This window comes from Neurospora hispaniola (assembly GCF_033458365.1).
Source record: "Neurospora hispaniola strain FGSC 10403 chromosome Unknown B0T23scaffold_6, whole genome shotgun sequence".
NCBI classification, from domain to species: domain Eukaryota; kingdom Fungi; phylum Ascomycota; class Sordariomycetes; order Sordariales; family Sordariaceae; genus Neurospora; species Neurospora hispaniola.
Genome location: NW_026944411.1, coordinates 1,006,807 through 1,022,848, shown reverse-complemented (window position 1 = coordinate 1,022,848; position 16,042 = coordinate 1,006,807). Strand labels below are relative to the sequence as shown.

General features: G+C 53.4%; 7 protein-coding genes across 7 annotated transcripts; 5 read left to right on the top strand and 2 right to left on the bottom strand.

The window, feature by feature from the left end:
- Window positions 1-236: 236 nt before the first annotated feature.
- B0T23DRAFT_384200 (FRG1-like family-domain-containing protein) lies at window positions 237-1,500 on the bottom strand. The gene is made up of 2 exons (XM_062837457.1): window positions 838-1,500; window positions 237-725 (listed from the first exon to the last, which is right to left on the bottom strand). The coding sequence occupies exons 1-2, from the start codon at window positions 1,263-1,265 to the stop codon at window positions 287-289; spliced, it is 867 nt and encodes a 288-aa protein (XP_062690621.1). The 5' UTR covers window positions 1,266-1,500; the 3' UTR covers window positions 237-286.
- A 288-nt stretch (window positions 1,501-1,788) lies between these two features.
- On the top strand, window positions 1,789-3,204 carry B0T23DRAFT_187912 (uncharacterized protein). Its single transcript, XM_062833170.1, has 2 exons — window positions 1,789-1,920; window positions 2,033-3,204. Exons 1-2 carry the CDS (start codon window positions 1,869-1,871, stop codon window positions 3,091-3,093), a joined length of 1,113 nt encoding a protein of 370 aa, XP_062690620.1. The 5' UTR covers window positions 1,789-1,868; the 3' UTR covers window positions 3,094-3,204.
- A 727-nt stretch (window positions 3,205-3,931) lies between these two features.
- On the top strand, window positions 3,932-5,004 carry B0T23DRAFT_406196 (uncharacterized protein; the record flags this gene model as incomplete). Its single annotated transcript, XM_062839091.1, has 2 exons — window positions 3,932-4,349; window positions 4,421-5,004. The coding sequence occupies 2 exons, from the start codon at window positions 3,932-3,934 to the stop codon at window positions 5,002-5,004; spliced, it is 1,002 nt and encodes a 333-aa protein (XP_062690619.1).
- Window positions 5,005-6,959: 1,955 nt separating this feature from the next.
- On the top strand, window positions 6,960-9,015 carry B0T23DRAFT_430439 (major facilitator superfamily-domain-containing protein; the record flags this gene model as incomplete). The annotated part of the gene is made up of 4 exons (XM_062840248.1): window positions 6,960-7,314; window positions 7,510-7,744; window positions 7,809-7,866; window positions 7,918-9,015. The coding sequence occupies 4 exons, from the start codon at window positions 6,960-6,962 to the stop codon at window positions 9,013-9,015; spliced, it is 1,746 nt and encodes a 581-aa protein (XP_062690618.1).
- A 1,023-nt stretch (window positions 9,016-10,038) lies between these two features.
- Window positions 10,039-11,620, top strand: B0T23DRAFT_187872 (transcription elongation factor). Its single transcript, XM_062833168.1, has 3 exons — window positions 10,039-10,385; window positions 10,466-11,221; window positions 11,287-11,620. The coding sequence occupies exons 1-3, from the start codon at window positions 10,254-10,256 to the stop codon at window positions 11,293-11,295; spliced, it is 897 nt and encodes a 298-aa protein (XP_062690617.1). The 5' UTR covers window positions 10,039-10,253; the 3' UTR covers window positions 11,296-11,620.
- Window positions 11,621-13,478, bottom strand: B0T23DRAFT_187873 (tryptophan synthase beta subunit-like PLP-dependent enzyme). Its single transcript, XM_062833169.1, has one exon. The coding sequence runs from the start codon at window positions 13,313-13,315 to the stop codon at window positions 11,945-11,947; it is 1,371 nt and encodes a 456-aa protein (XP_062690616.1). The 5' UTR covers window positions 13,316-13,478; the 3' UTR covers window positions 11,621-11,944.
- Window positions 13,479-14,187: 709 nt separating this feature from the next.
- Window positions 14,188-15,958, top strand: B0T23DRAFT_413998 (S-adenosyl-L-methionine-dependent methyltransferase; the record flags this gene model as incomplete). Its single annotated transcript, XM_062839545.1, has 2 exons — window positions 14,188-14,530; window positions 14,706-15,958. 2 exons carry the CDS (start codon window positions 14,188-14,190, stop codon window positions 15,956-15,958), a joined length of 1,596 nt encoding a protein of 531 aa, XP_062690615.1.
- Between the last annotated feature and the right edge of the window lie 84 nt (window positions 15,959-16,042).

Genomic DNA, 16,042 nt, shown 5'->3' with positions numbered 1-16,042 from the left:
TTGCTTTCCAGCCCTCTTCTTGCCGAAACATAGTGCAACTTCAATGTCACTCCTTCCCTCTTCGTTGCGCTGCTTACAACGTGTTATAGAATCATCACTGGAAAATACATAAGTAGTGCAGTCTTCTAATCCAACCAATGAATTCCAGCTATTCAGATCTAAGTCACATTTTCTTGGGTATCGTGTAAGTCTCATACCATCGTAGGTTTGAAATGCATGCCCCCCCCCCCCCCCCCCCCGGCGCGTGGCCACCAGGCCCCGTCTCTCTTCACATCTGCCTGCCCCCTTAACCATACTTATCGTGTTTCCCCTTCACTTTCATATCTAACATGACCTCATGATAATCACCCTCCCTCCTCGCCCTCTTCAATTTCTTCACTTCGTCCTCCTCCAATCTCCTCCCCACCGCCTCCTCTAGCTCGCGCCGGCTAATCTTCTCCCGCGCCTTCTCCTCCTTCGACGCCTTGATCCGTGGCTTAAACCGCGCCTGCATCCGGATTCGCAGCGTCGAGTCGAACGAGATCTCTGTCGCATCGCCGCGCACCTCAGGTGCCGCGTTAGCTTTTGATGAATTCGATGCGCAGACTGTCAAGAATGTTTCCCGTAAAGTTTGGATTTGGAAGGTGCCAGGCGTGTCAAAGGTCGGGATTATGGTGAAGGATTCGAGGGAGGTGATGGCATCGGAGCTGGCGGTGAAGAGACCGATTTTGTCGCAGCTTAGGTACCTAATAAAGTCGCAGGAAGAATCGATTAATAGTTATTCGGATAGGACGAGTCTTGGTCGGAACCGGGGAAAATGAAGGGGGCTTCTCAGAAGAAACTTTGATTATGACGTACTTCCCATGATGCCCTTTAAACCTATGATTCTCCGTTCCCACAATCTTATTGGCCACCCACACCTGCCTCACATCGTGCGGTTCCGCCGTCGCCGGGTTGCCGTCCACAATATTCTCGATGGGCAAAGTAAACACCTTGCCAGTGACGTCGCAGGCGAGCGCAGTCGGAGGCTCGGTCGGGAGGACGAACATGATGGGACCGGATACGTCGGAGGGCGTGTCGGCAGATACCCAGCTGTCGTCGTGTTCCTCGCCTTCTATTTCTTCATTGGAAGCGGCGGCGGCAGTAGTGGTGATATCGGAGCTGGTGGCTGATGCTTTGAATTGCTTCTTTTGCCGTTCTGGAACGTCATCGTCGTTTTGGTCCGTTGTTGTGCGTTTTCTCTTTTTGGCCTTTTTGTCGCCCTTGAAGGTGAGAGGTTTTACCATATTTGGTGCTCCGCCGGACTTTATGTGGATGTTTTGCGGTCTGCTTTCGAAAGTTATGGTTCAAGGGAGCGCGTGTGTTGACGTGACCGATCCGACCGACGATGATGGAAACAAGACAAGTCGATAGAGGTACCTATCTCTACATACCTAGGTACCCGACCTACCTAGAGGTAGATACCAGTGTAAGATCGAATTCTTATCGATAAGAAGTCCAACGGTCCCTGCCCCATCGTGCTTGCTGGGCAAACCCCGCTTCGGGGTGCGGCAGTGGAAGGCCCGGAAATGCCCGTTGGAGCCGGCCGGGCCCCCACTCATGCCCCATCTATCGGCCGGGCCCACTTCCCTTGTCAAGCAGGTCCGTAAGGCTTTGGCAGACTCTGAGCGGCTCGGGAACTGGTTAGCGTCGGCCATCGACTTGGTTGGTTCCTTGAGTATCTTATAAGATCCAGACGATAGTACGTAAGTTGTTTAGAAACGGAAAATTTTGCGAGGTAATACAAGTCAGACCTTTGGTCCTCTTCTGCGGCGACGGCTTTCCTTGATCGCTTTACTGTAGTATCTGAACGGTTTGTTCAACAGTTTAGCTTTCGACCACTTATAAAAATGGCGCCCATTGCACACGCGGTTACGGTATCTTTGAATGATTTGAAGAACGGTAAATTGCCCGTCACACTCGAGCGTATTACCGCGATCATAAGCCGGCCTCTCTGACTACAGATCAGCGTTGACAAATGTAAAATAACTCTACTAACTTTGCATCTTGACAGGAACTGTCTCCTTAGAGGCACTCGAGGAGGCGTTTGGTCCCGATTCACTGGGCATCCTGGTCGTTAAGGACGTCCCCGCGGAGTTCGCTGAGCTGCGCCACCGATTGCTATCTTACTCTTCGTACCTTGGAAACCTTCCCAAGTCCGAACTTGACCGGCTCGAGAACGAAAAGGCCAAGTATCTGACTGGCTGGTCGCTCGGCAAGGAGACTTTGAAAAATGGCCAGGTCGACAACCTGAAGGGTTCCTACTATGCCAACTGCGCCTTTTATGTTGACCCTTCGTTGTCTTGCGCAAAGCCGACGGAGGAGTTCAACCCCGATAACTTCCCCGAATACCTGTCGCCCAACCTGTGGCCCCAGGAGAGCACCCTGCCTGGATTCAAGCCTACCTTTGAGGATCTTTGTCGCTTGATTATCGACGTTGCCGTCCTTGTTGCGCGTGCCTGCGACCGATTTGCCGAGAAGCAGATTGCTGGCTATCCGGCTGGCTATCTAGAGGGTGTCGTGAAGACCTCGACTACCACCAAGGCCCGTCTCCTGCACTACTTCCCCGAGGAGGCCACCGCGACGGATGCCAGCAAGGAGAGCAACAAGGAGGAAGAGGGCGATGAGGACGACTGGTGCGCCACCCATCTTGACCACGGTTGTCTTACCGGCCTGACCTCCGCCATGTTCGTCGACGAGGCGGCCACGCCCCCAGTTGTCAACCTATCGGTAAATGGCTCGCTACCCCCTCTGGGCGAGCTCCCTACATCTCCAGACCCGAAGGCCGGCCTCTACATCAAGTCCCGCACGGGCCAGACGGTACAGGTCAAGATTCCCCGTGATTGCATCGCCTTTCAGACGGGCGAGGCTTTGGAGCGTATCACGGGCGGCAAGTTCAAAGCGGTGCCGCACTTTGTACGGGGTGCGCGGGCTGAGATGAGCGCCGGGAGGATTGCGCGCAACACGCTTGCGGTGTTCACTCAGCCCAACTTGGGCGATGAGGTTGACATGGAGCAGCACATTACCTTTGGAGAGTTTGCGCGGGGCATCGTTGCCAAAAACACTGTTTCTTGAAGGCCGTGATTTGGGAATCTCGGAAGGATGTGGCAGTTTGAATTGATCTTGATGATTGAACGAATGCATTTTGTACCAAAAAATGTGTAATGATGGTGTTGTAGACATGAAAAGCCTCGGGGCTTTTCGTCGTGTTTACACTTTACCCCTGTTGGTACCCCTTGATTGTCTTCGCGACCCCCTGTCGATGGAAAAGTCGATGAATTCTTGGCATTGATCCGTTAGATGTGTTTATGCAGGGGTTTGCGTCCGCTTGGTCCGGGTTGCCGGCCTGGCAAGTACCTGATGCTGTCCCGGGCTCCCGGCACATGCAGGTTCAACAATGCCACTGGAGCTTCGCAAATTCGCGCTAAAAACTGGTGGACAGCGCCTGCCATGACGCTGCCCGTTGCGCGTCGCCTGACGGGAACGAAGGGCCCGAGAAGGACGGGACGGGACCCTCTTGACCTCGTCCGCCAGAAAGTTGAGATTGTACCTCCGTGACCTCCGACAAGTCTTGCCGCTCTCCGCTGCTTAGGTCTACAATGATTGGAAGGACAACCGGCCGCTAACTGTCCGCCCGGCTGAATTCTCCCCATCACACTTTCTTCCCCGGAAGCCGAAACAGTTTCTTGTCATCCACCCGTTGGCGTGTCCGCTCTTAGCTCTGCTCCTACATCGCGCTCCACCGACTCGCTCGGATCGGATCAATTGGCGCAGTTCAACCTCTCTGACCCGGGTTCTCTTTCTTTTCTCCCATCTCTCTTCCATCCCATCGTCGACTGGTCCCCCACCCACACATACATCCAATCGCGGAAAACGACGACTTGATACGGACCACGGCCCACGTTTCCGCACAATGCTTGCGACCATTCCCGCTCTCTCCGCCGCCACATGGCTCATGCTCTTGGGCACGAGTTCGGCCATGCCGGCGGGCGTTTTTGAGAGTACCGAGACTTCCATCACCGGTTCCTCTACCGCCACTGCCTTTGCGCCAGATATCACCGCCCTCACAGCAGTTTGGACCACTGTCAACGATAGAGGCAGGCCCATTACCGTTACCCCCGTGCTCACTACCATCGACGGTACACCGACCGTGATCTCTGCTGCCCCAGTCCCCACATTTGACGACGAGATCATCATCGACGATGAGTTACCACCATTCGAGAAGACGGGGAGCGGCGCCTTCGAGCAGTGCCATAACAAAGATGGTCCATATGCGCCTTTCTGCGAGCCTTCTCATGGGCAAAACATTTCCATCAACACCGACCAGCACAGTACGTGATTTCCTTCCTTGTCCTTAACCTCCCGAATTACCAGAACAAAGCTGACAACCTCTGCCTCAAAGTTACCTGGGACCCCGAATATTTCGGGCACAACACCTCCATCAAGATCGTTGCCTTCTACGACCAGAAAGGCACTGACCAAGCCTTTGCTACCGACTACATGTCCTCCGGCTGGGGCTACTACGAGTGGAATGTGAAGAAGAATCTCTTCTCTCCTAAGCAGTACAAGAAGCAGCATGCGCTCAACATCACCATTGGTTTCGGCGCCAAGAACCACAACGACCACCGAGTCCACTGGGTCCGCGGTCCCACTGTTACCATTGTCCGTACCCGCCGCTTTCACGAGCACAAGAACGAGCTCCCTGATGGCGCAGCCCTGTACATTGGCATTCCCGCCATTGTCGGTTTCGTCCTGCTCGTGTCATGCGGTACCTGCCTGATGAACAGGAAGCTAAGACGCATTGGCGTTGGTAGCGTCATGGGCCGTGGAAAGGGCTACAACCTCCTTGGTAAGAGCAAGAAGAAGGGTCTTTTCGGAAAGAAGAACAAGGATGAAGGTATCAGACTCATGGGGCGTGACGAGTTTGAGGTGGATGACCGGGATTATAGGGACACCCCTGACATGGAGGACCGTTGGAACCGGTAAAGGGTTGGCTGATTTTCTTTCAGATGAGGAAAAAGCCGTTGGTCATTCCGCTGACCTTTGGCCCTGATTCATCGGGACGGTGCAACTATTGTTGATAGGCACTTGGTGTGGCAGATCCCAGTTTTGCTGTCATGAGGAAGTCTGAGAGGTATTCACCATACACCTTGGATAAATTCCGCGGCGATGGATGATCTTCGAGCGGGCTCATCCCTATTTGAACAGCTAGCCTCTCATGTTGAGGTAGTCCTCAAAGGCAGCTGTCCGCCTCGCTGTGGGGAATTTTGGACAGCGCTGCCTATTAACGGATATGACTGGCGACGAGTAATGAGAGGCGGCACGAATCACGCCGAAAGACAGGATCATGCCCTAAATATGGTATGAAACCTCTAACGTTGGATAATGCAATATGTAATGCTTTAGGTATGAGTGGACATAGAGTCTATCGGATATGAGATGGGGGAAGGCAAAAAAGGACCTCGAGCCAAGACACAAACCTGTAAATACGTAATATTAACATATGACATCGAATATCCGATGAAGCCCACTGGCAACTTACGCGACATTGTCGATTCAGTCTGTTCGTTCGTTACATACGCCCAAAATGCTCTTGACCTATTATATGGGCGTCTGAGGGAAGTCATCTGAGGAAAAACCCAAGAACATCACAAATGGCCATGTAGAGGCTCCATGCTAGGTGCATGCAACATGCAGTGCTGAGAGCCTCTCTATCTTACTGCGTTGCCTGGTTACTTCTTACCACATATTCCGAATCCAAAAGGCAACTGGCAGAGCCTCAATGGAAGAATACACCTCCCCAGACGTGTCTCTCCTGAGCAACTGTCCACTAAGTAGCCCTTTGTCAAGCCAAGTTACGGATGGAAAATTGAAAGATGTCTGTGTGCTTGAGACCCCTTCGACACGGGTAAAGGGTAACCAACCGCAAGTTACACCATGAGAAGGGAAACAGTGTCAAATCATGGCAGGCACTTGGTAAATAGAACGACACGATAACCGGCATACTTGTCCCTCTCAACCTATTACCTGAGTGTGTCACAGGCCATCCCGGCATCACGGTGAGCAACGAGCTGGCGTGGATGGAGTTTAGAACTGAACATTGTTGGCTCGAATCACATCCAGCTCAGGCCTCGAATGCTGGCGTGCTTTGACGTCCACCTAGTAGCTATGCGGGTGATACGGAAAAGGCTTGTCGGAATGAGTGACTCAGTCTCACTGAGTGACAGTTCCAAATTATTAGAGTGAGGTGATGGTGATAGCATCCAGTAGATCGAGGATCAGTGTTCCAATTGCCCATTTCATCACAGCCCTTCAATGCGCGCCTTCCACTTACGAGTTAAATTATCGGATCACACCATATCCACGTGAACCGTCTAATACCCAATGGGTTATCCATCAAGGTCCCCTTGGTATCAAATTTAGGAAAGTACGACGTACGTTCATTTGTGAGGCATGAGTGAGTTTTGAGCAAAAGAAACTCATTCAAGGAAGCTGCGTCGGGTAAAATTTTGGCATCCAACCTCAAGCGAAACAAGGAACCTCAACGTAGCTGAGAATCTATCGTTAACAGCCCTCAGGAACAGAAGAACTTAAGCGTTTCAAGCTACCTACTTTATGATCTCCATTTCTGTCTTACCTATTATCAATTCTATTCACCGTCCCATCATCCGATTCCTATGTGAATCAACTCGAACTCGCCAACCGCTATGGAGGGACCGAAAACCCATAATGTTTCCTTGGAGGCGTTTGAACATAAAGCCTCCCCCTCCGAACCCACTCTCTACCCTCTTCCTCTTTCAACCTCATTCACCTTTGACGGCGAAGCTAGCAACCCAGCCTTGGGGACCACGCTATTAACCGGGCAAAAAAGCCAGAATCGTGGGGGAACCGCAAAAAAGCATCACTCTCGGAGACCATCACGGTCAATGTTCTTTGACCCCATGACACCAACTTGCGACGACGAAGACCCATACCCCCTGGCTGGATCATCAAGGGACCAATTTCTGCGCCTGCATTCTTCGACATCGTCACTTGGCCGTCGGAACTCCAGCCTCAAACCCCAAGTAACGCCGGTTGGAGAGCAACGGTATCCGATGACGGAAAGCATCAAGGCCAGACCTTCTGCAAGCCAGCATGGCTCCGAGGATGTGCAACGCCAAGCAGCGGATAGCACGCGGCGCACATTTGAGCCCATGACACTCGATGAGAACCCGCCCGTAAACGGCGAGATGGAGCCAACCATAGACTATGTCACAGGCTTGCGTCTTGTCTTACTCATGGCGGGCCTTATGCTCGGTATGCTCCTTTTATCAATTGATCGTACTGTTATATCTACGGTAGGTGACCCGGAACTGACGAGTGAAGTGAACGACCCGGAACTTACACCGTTCGAACAGGCCACGCCCTATATCACGAAGCGATTTCATTCAACATCAGACATAGGTTGGTATGGCTCGGCATACATGCTCACATCGTGTGCTTTCCAGCCAGTCTTTGGACGCATCTTTATGCTGTATTCGGTCAAGTGGTCATATCTCACTGCCATGATTTTATTCGAACTTGGCTCCCTCCTCTGCGGACTGGCACCAAACTCGGCGACCCTGATTGTTGGGCGGGCTATTGCGGGTTTCGGCAGTGCTGGTATTCTGATCGGCAGCTTTATCATCGTGACGATGGCTGTTCCGCTGCAGAAGCGTCCCGTCTTCACGTCCGTGGTTGGCTTGATGTAAGTGTCCCAGCCCTGACTGCCCTTGTTTCTGAATAAGATCTCATATGTTGACCACATCTAGGTTCGGTGTCGGGGCCTCGGTCGGCCCTCTCCTAGGTGGTGTCTTTACGGACCTTGTGGTAAGTCTTCCTTACACTCCTGCATAACAGATATTCTAATCTTATTCAAAGACGTGGAGATGGTGCTTTTATATCAACTTGCCGCTTGGAGGTGTAACCATCATCTGCTTGATTCTGTTCTTCAAACCCCACCAAAGCAATCGCGACGCCGGAACATTCCTTGACAAATTTAAGGACCTTGACATTGTGGGCAATATCCTCATTCTGGGCGCTTTCATCATGCTCTTCCTGGCGCTTGAACATACGACTCGAGGCTTTTCATGGAACCACCCACTCATCATTTGGCTTTTAGCCGGTTGTGGTATTACCGCCATTATATTCATGGTTTGGCAATGGGCTAAAGGGGATGCGGCATTGATCCCCCCTCGCATCATCAAGCAGCGTACGGTGGCGGCATCATGCGGCACGGCCTTCATGATATACGCGATCCTGATCAACATGACCTTCTTCCTCCCGATCTGGTTCCAGGCCGTCAAAAATGACACTGCCATGCGCTCAGGCGTGCACATGGTCCCGTTCTTTGTAACCCAGTCGGCCTTCTCACTGATTGCAGGAGGCATCGTGTCTAAAACTGGTTATGCAACCCCTCCAGCAGTAATCGGCTCTGCTATTGGCACTGTTGGCCTCGGATTGCTGACCCTGTTGAGGCCCGGCACAGGAACAGCCCAATGGGTAGGCTATGAAGTTTTAACGAGCGCTGGCTTTGGCCTGTCGATTCAACAATGCTTCACAGCCGTGCAGACAGTACTTAGCGAAGAGGACGTGGCGTTGGGAACTGCGGCCGTATCCGCTGCTCAGTCGCTTGGAGGCGCTATCTTCGTGTCGGTAGGAAACAGTGTATTTCAGCACCAGCTGCTCAAGGCAGCCGACGCCAACTTGCTCCCTGGAGTCGACATCAAGCAGGTGATCGAGGCGGGTGCGACGGCGTTCCGCGACTTGATATCGGCGGAGCAACTGCCCGCCATGATTAGGGTTTACAATAAGGCGATTCAGGCGGCGCTCATCATCCCCATTCCGCTAGGAATACTCGCAACTCTTATTGCGTGCTTCATCGAATTCAGATCGGTGAAGAAACCCATAAGGACCAACGAGGAGTCAGGCACATGCAGCACTGAACTTTCCGACCAGAGGCCAGGTACGAGCGCATGAATCTATAAGGAGGTGTGTAAGAACTCCGGGTCCAGGCGCAAGGGATTCTTAGGGCGATTCATTAGCAGAATCTCGGAGGAGTAAATAGGTTCAAGAGGAACAACATATGGTTTAGAAGTAGGGGGTAGGTCAGCATGATTGCCGAATATTCCAAGCAATGTTCTGGAGGTCAGCTCAATAATTTGTCTGGAGGGATTTATGTCACCCTGCGACCTGAATTAGCGTATTCTGTGATGGTTTATGAGGGACGACTGAAGTCAATAGTAACTGTTGTTGTGAAGGGTGTTTCTTGTTGTTGGGGCAAGAATGACAAGTCGATATGCAAGTGGTGCGTTCAGGGGAACAGTAAACAAATGCAGCCGAGCTCCTTCAAGTGCATACCTTGAGTACTGTAATGTCTGATAGATACTACATCAACAATGACAGGCAATGTGTTGAGGGTTGCACCGGATCCGGAGCCCGAACAGCCGGCCGCGAGGTGCACATGTGATTGATAAAGCTTCCGAGTCTGAGATACATGCAGAATAACGATATGAGTCTACTGCGTTACTAAACGCGCTTTGAAGTCCTCAGCCTGTCACAAGTTGGAGCTTGTAAATACATAATGTTGCATAGCGGTAAGCAGCATCGCTTTCCCATGAATTTGCATATCTAGGGACCAAAGACCTCTCCTCTGTTTGCTACTTGCTCTCATTCCAGCTGCCTTTTTCGGATTCAAACAGCAGCCATCAACGGCAAAGACAAACTGTTGACGTATCCAAAACGTTAGTATCTGAATATTTGGCAAGAGATCTCACTCTCGTGTAATTGTAAGGAAGTCTTTTGTTACCACGGTGACCACAGGTGCACGGTTAGATTCGGACTGCCTGTTTCGTCCGTTGAGCGACTTCTATTTGACAGTCTCGGCCTGTCAGCCCTTTTGTTAGTGTGGAACCTGAAGACCGGCCAGAGTGGGGCTCTTTCTTTCAAGCTCCACTAACATTTCTCCAACGATCGCTGCTCACTTTGCGACTCTTCTACCTGCTCGTCATTGCTTTTCCCGCTCTACCATCTTCATTCGCAACATCGTTCAGGACAAGCTCACTCGTCCTTGCTAAGCCCTGGCTCGACATCTATCTGACCTCGTAGTAGAGGGAGATTTCCGCATACCCAATCGAAGCCGCCGATTACCCGACGCGAACGCTATCGCTTGCGCATAGTCACACACGGCCAGCCTAACGTCATCTCCCACTCACACCATGGATGACCGAGAACTCGCCGCGCGCATCAAGGCGCTCTCCAAGGCTGTCACCAGCGACCCCCCTGCGACGGTCATCAAACTTTTGGAGGAATTGAAAAGAGATGCAAAGCCGACCGAGGAACAGCTTCGCGTGAGTCTTGCTCTGCCCTCCCATCAGCGCAGAGCGATCTATGTGAGCGGTATAAGTTCTGACAACTTTGCCCGTCCTAGTCGACAAAAGCAGGTGTGACCGTGGGAAAGCTGCGAGCCAATCCCAACAAGGATATTGCCCGTATTGCCAGTGAGATCGTCAACAAGTGGAGGAAGCTCGTCGAAGCTGCGAAGGAGGCGAAGAAGAAGAGCCAGGCCGCCGCGGCCTCCGGTGCCAGCTCCCCAGCACCCATTGCATCCCCGGCGCCCGCATCGTCCGTGTACAACAAACCCTACACTGGTGACGTCGAGAAGCGCCATTTCAAGACAGACAAGGTCGACATCAACCGGACCTCGAGCCAGACGCGCAACAACACCATCGGTGTGCTCTACAACGGCCTCGCTTACCGAAGAACTGAGTCGATTGAGGAAGTCGTCAAGCGTGCCGTCGAAGTCGAGAATGCCCTCTTCAAAGCTTGCAAGGGCGAGAACCAGGAGTACCGGAGTAAGGGTCGCACCCTCTTTACCAGTCTGAAGCGTAAGGACAACGCTGCGTTGGGACGACGAGTCATGTCGGGCGAGCTACCGGTCGAACGCCTTGTCGTCTTGTCGGATAAGGAGTTGGCCTCGGAGGAACAGCGTGCTAGGGATGAAGAGCTGGAGAAGGAGAACATGAAGAAGGCCCAGGTACCCATGGCGGAGAAGTCGATCAGTGATGCTCTGAAGTGCGGGAAGTGCGGACAGAGGAAGGTGTCGTACAGCCAGGCGCAAACACGGTCGGCTGATGAGCCTATGACGACCTTCTGCGAGTGCACAGTTTGCGGAAACCGCTGGAAGGTATGGTTGATACACACGCTTTCTTTGACGGAAGTCAATTTGATCGCTAACAGTTGCATGTTTAGTTCTCCTAAATGGCGGGGCACAACAAGCTCCTTCATTACATTCCTCTTGGCATGGCTTGGGCCGCGGAGTGTGCGTCTTTTTTTCTGGCTCGATATGTTACTTTGAAGGAGAAATCCGCCTGTTGCACGCTTCGTTGGCTGATAATTCATGACTGGATCACATTCACGTTTGGAAGCTCATTTGGCAGCAATATGAGATTGAGGTGTCTCAAGAATATCCCTCCACCTAGAGAGCACAGTGAGAGAGGAGGAGGGGGTGGGGAGGAGCGGAAATGGAAAACAAAGTTACTCGAAGACGGAAGACTCTGTACCGTCGGGAACTTCTTCAAACATCGGAGTATGGATCATCTAACTTTTCTTATTATTTTTATACCCCAGCGAAGAGGTGAGCGATGAATCACTAGCTACTTCATGACTTGGAAAGAGGTAGATATTGAGACGGGCAACGACCTACTTGGACCTCCCACCACGCATTAGCAGTAATATAACCGTTAAGAGGCCATATAGCCAATATGGCTCAACAAACCTTTCTTTGTGGACCTGTTGGACTCTCGGATGAGATACGATTAGAGCATGTCACATGTTTGATGACAGCAGCGAACTCAGCGAGCCTGACTCAGCAGGCACAATATTTACGTTGTTCAGTCCGTCTCAATTCCTACCTCTTCAATTCCTCTAGCCCCAACTCCGCAAAAAGATCCTCCGCTTGCGCCTGGGTATCGTTTTCCAGCCCCATATCGCCAATATGCTTCCAGAACTTGCTGAGATGTCTATTGCCCGAGTCGCACAATAACGTCACCACCCGACTGCCTCTGGGTAGTTTCATGGCTGTCACCACCGCCGCCACGCAGTTGACAGCCGTGCTGCTGCCGCAAAAAATGCCGTCGTGCTCCACCAACCACCGAGCCATCCGGCAGGCCTGCTCATCTGTCACTCGCACGGCATCGTCAATCAGCACCCGCCCGGACTCAAAGTTCTCCGTGATGCGGTTGATGCCGATACCCTCCACCATCGTGTCCACCTGCTGACGCCGCCGTGTACCTTCCCGCTCCGTCGACGAGTACATGACGCCGTGGCGGATCTTGTTGAACAGCCCGCTGCCCTGCGGGTCCGCCAATACCACGCGCGTCTCCCATAGGTTCTTTACCTCCTTCAGGTACTTGGCCACGCCGGCGATAGTGCCGCCCGTGCCGGCACCAGCCACAAAGGCGTCCAGCTGCCCGCCCGTCTGGCGGTAGATTTCCGGTCCCGTGGTCTTGACATGTGCTTGGTAGTTGGCCGTGCTCTCGAACTGGTCAGCAAAAAAACCGACGCTGCCGTCCGCGTGCACCGCCTCGTGCTCGCGCGCCCGCCTGCGGGCTAGGTTGACAAAATGATCAGGAGACGTGATGGGCGCCGGGTTGACCCGCTCCACCGTCGCGCCCAGGTGGTGCAGCAGCTGCGACTTCTCGATCGCCATGTCGTTCGGCATGCAAATGTGGCACTTGTACCCCTTTGCGCGCGCCAGCGTCGCCAGCGAGATGCCCGTACTGCCCACAGTCCCTTCGTAAATGGTATCGCCGCGCCCGGGCACAAGCAGCCCGCGCTCCTCGGCGTCCTGGATCATGTTGAGTGCCACTCGGTCTTTGGGGCTGCCACCGGCGCCATTGAGAAGCTCGGCTTTGGCGAGGATGACACAGCCTGTTGCCTCGGACAGGCTGCGGATCATGACTAAGGGGGTGTTGCCGATGCAGCCCTCGATGCCCTCGACCCAGTCGAAACTGCTGTTGATATTGCTTGTTACTTCCTCGTGGTCTTCTAGTCGCACCGGACCGAAGATGAGACTCTCGCGGTGTACCCGGTTGGCGGTGGGTACTACGACGCCATAATCGCCATTGGATCGGCTTAGGTTGCGGTTCCTCCGCCGTTGGTACCGATTCTCGAGTTCGGGGTAGCAATCCTTGAAGCCAAGGGTGACGAGGATACCCGCGGCGAAGGCGGCTGTGAGAGCTACCGTGCCGTAGACACGGGGATGGTCGCTTATTGACATGTCTTGGCGGTTGTTTGGTGTGAAGGGAATCTAGATTTATCTCATAGTAGGTGGTGTCTCGTCAATGCCGTCTGGTGTGGGTGGTGATGTAGTTAGATTTGCGCCGTTGGCGCTGTTGCCCGGACAAAGAATTCGGTTGTTGAGTTCTTTGAGATGTAAAGGCACAGAAGCCGAAATTCACAAGAACAGAAAATGTCGGGAAAATGAAGTGTGAGGGTGTCTTGTCTGATGTGGTCGGGTTGTCCTCAAAAGTTGTGAGGTTTTTGCTGCGAAGTTGCTGTTGATGTCATGCAACGATGGATCTTCAGAGCATGGTGTTATCGATTCAGTCGCTCGTCCCACGGCAGGCAGGGAAGAACCTTTGGCTCCGGTGACCGGCCTCGCCTCCGCTGAAGCCGGTCAGATCGGAAGCCATGAGGCCTGTCACAGATAGTGTAGTGTCGTGAATCGGCACTTCCCCGTTGCTGCGGGTCACTGGTGGTAAGCGCCGTTGGGGGCAACGGACAGCGAGAGCCGAGCCATCCTCCAATGTCGTGTGCCCCTGGCCTGGGCCGCCACCACCGCTGTCCCGAGCGCAACTGTCAGCTAGTTCTAAAACCGAATGAGGAAGTGAGCTCGGGCCACCCCGCAAAAGCTCCAGGATCCATTCCCCCTCCCCCATCAACCTCCACCTGTCGCCCCGTGTCCCCTTGACGATTCCACTCCACCACATTTACCGACCCAGGTATACGGTACTTCAACCTTCCTTCTCACTGGCGCGGGGAGTTCAGTTGGAGCAGGTGGCGATACGAACAGACCGTCAGCAACCTCCGGGATACTGCCCGGGCTTCATTCTCTCGCCCACCAACAATCTGGACTCACCCGGTGTCAGTATGGACTCGCAACTCGTCACCCAGCTGTTCAAACAGCTTTTTCGCCATCATCCGGCATGTCAGTCACAGAAGCATCTCCGCCATCTTGCGCCCGCGACAGCCCATAATGGACATCGAGTACAGCAATACCACAGACGACAGCAGCGACGACCATACTCGAGCCAGCGTCGTGGCGCGAGCTCTCCCGTGGGGGATGAAAGCCAATGGCAGCAGCGGACAAAGATCCTGAATCAGGACATGACAGAGGAGTACAAGAGAGCGCCAATGGTGACAGCGGCCGAGCTCTGGGGCAGGAAACAGAGACCACGTCGGGTCAAGATGCTCCTAAGGGACTTTATCGAAGGTTGGTTGCCGGTCCAAGACAAAAACATGGCGCATTACCCGAGGAGTTGAGAAACCCACCTACCTAGCTGCGACAGCGCAAAGCCCAAGAATGAAAAAGAAAAGAAGAGAAAAGAAAAGAAAAAAGAGAAGCACGAGACATTGACATTCTGTTTTCCTTTCGCACAATGCTGCAGACAGCCTCTACAATCCCAACTACGGCTACTTCTCCAAGCAAGTCACCATCTTCACACCCGGCGAGCCCTTCGACTTCCCCAACCTCCGCGACGAGACCGAGTTCCAGAACGTTCTTTCCCAGCGCTATGTCGATTTCGAGGACAAGCTCGACGAGGTCGCTCCCTCGGACACGCGACAGCTCTGGTACACGCCGACGGAGCTCTTCCGCCCTTACTACGGCGAGGCCATTGCCCGCTACCTTGTGGCCAACTACAAACTGACGACGTACCCGTACCACGACCTGATCATCTACGAGATGGGCGCCGGCCGCGGCACGCTCATGCTCAACATCCTTGACTACATCCGCGACATGGACCCGGACGTGTACGCGCGCACGCAGTACAAGGTCATTGAGATCAGCGACTCGCTGGCCAAAGTCCAGAACTCGACGCTGATGCGGTCGGCCGCCGGCCGCGGCCACCTCAACAAGGTGGACATCATTAACCAGTCCATCTTCGACTGGACGCAACCGGTCCCGTCCCCATGCTTCTTCCTGGCGTTCGAGGTCTTCGACAACTTTGCCCACGACGCCATCCGCTACGACCTGGCGACTGAGACGCCCATGCAGGCCGTCGTGCTGATCAGCGAATCCAACGACTTCTTCGAGTTCTACAGCCCCGTGCTGGATCCGGTGGCCGCGCGTTACTTCCGGGTGCGGGACGCGGCCACTGGCGGGCGGTATAAGGTGCCGTACCCGACCACGAAGCTGGGCAAGTGGGTTTCTTCCATTAGGCCGCTCCGCAGCACGATGAGCGAGCCCGAGTACATCCCGACGCGGCTGATGCAATTCTTCGAAGTGCTGAGCAAGTACTTTCCTGCGCATCGGCTGCTGACGAGTGACTTTCATTCGCTGCCTGATGCCGTGCCCGGGGTGAATGCGCCGATTGTTCAGACGAGGTATCAACGGCGGCCGGTGCCAGTTACTACACCCTTGGTGAGTTTCATGGTCTTCAGTTTATCCTCTCGTGCCATACTAACCAGAGCACTGTCTCGTCCACTAAAGGTCCATCAAGGCTATTTCGATATTATGTTCCCCACAGACTTCCGCGTGTCTGAACTCGTCTACCAGGCCATCACTGGCAAGCTGTCCCGGGTCATGTCTCACGAGGAGTTCATGCGCAGCTGGGCCTACCTGGAAGAGACGGAGACGCAAAGCGGCGAGAACCCGCTGCTTAAATGGTATAAAAATGCCAGTGTTATGTATACTGTATAAAACTAGATGGATCAGGTTTAGGAGACATCTTATCATCTATGTATGAAGAAAGTGGGAAAGCAGGCCCTTGTACATTGATTGTGT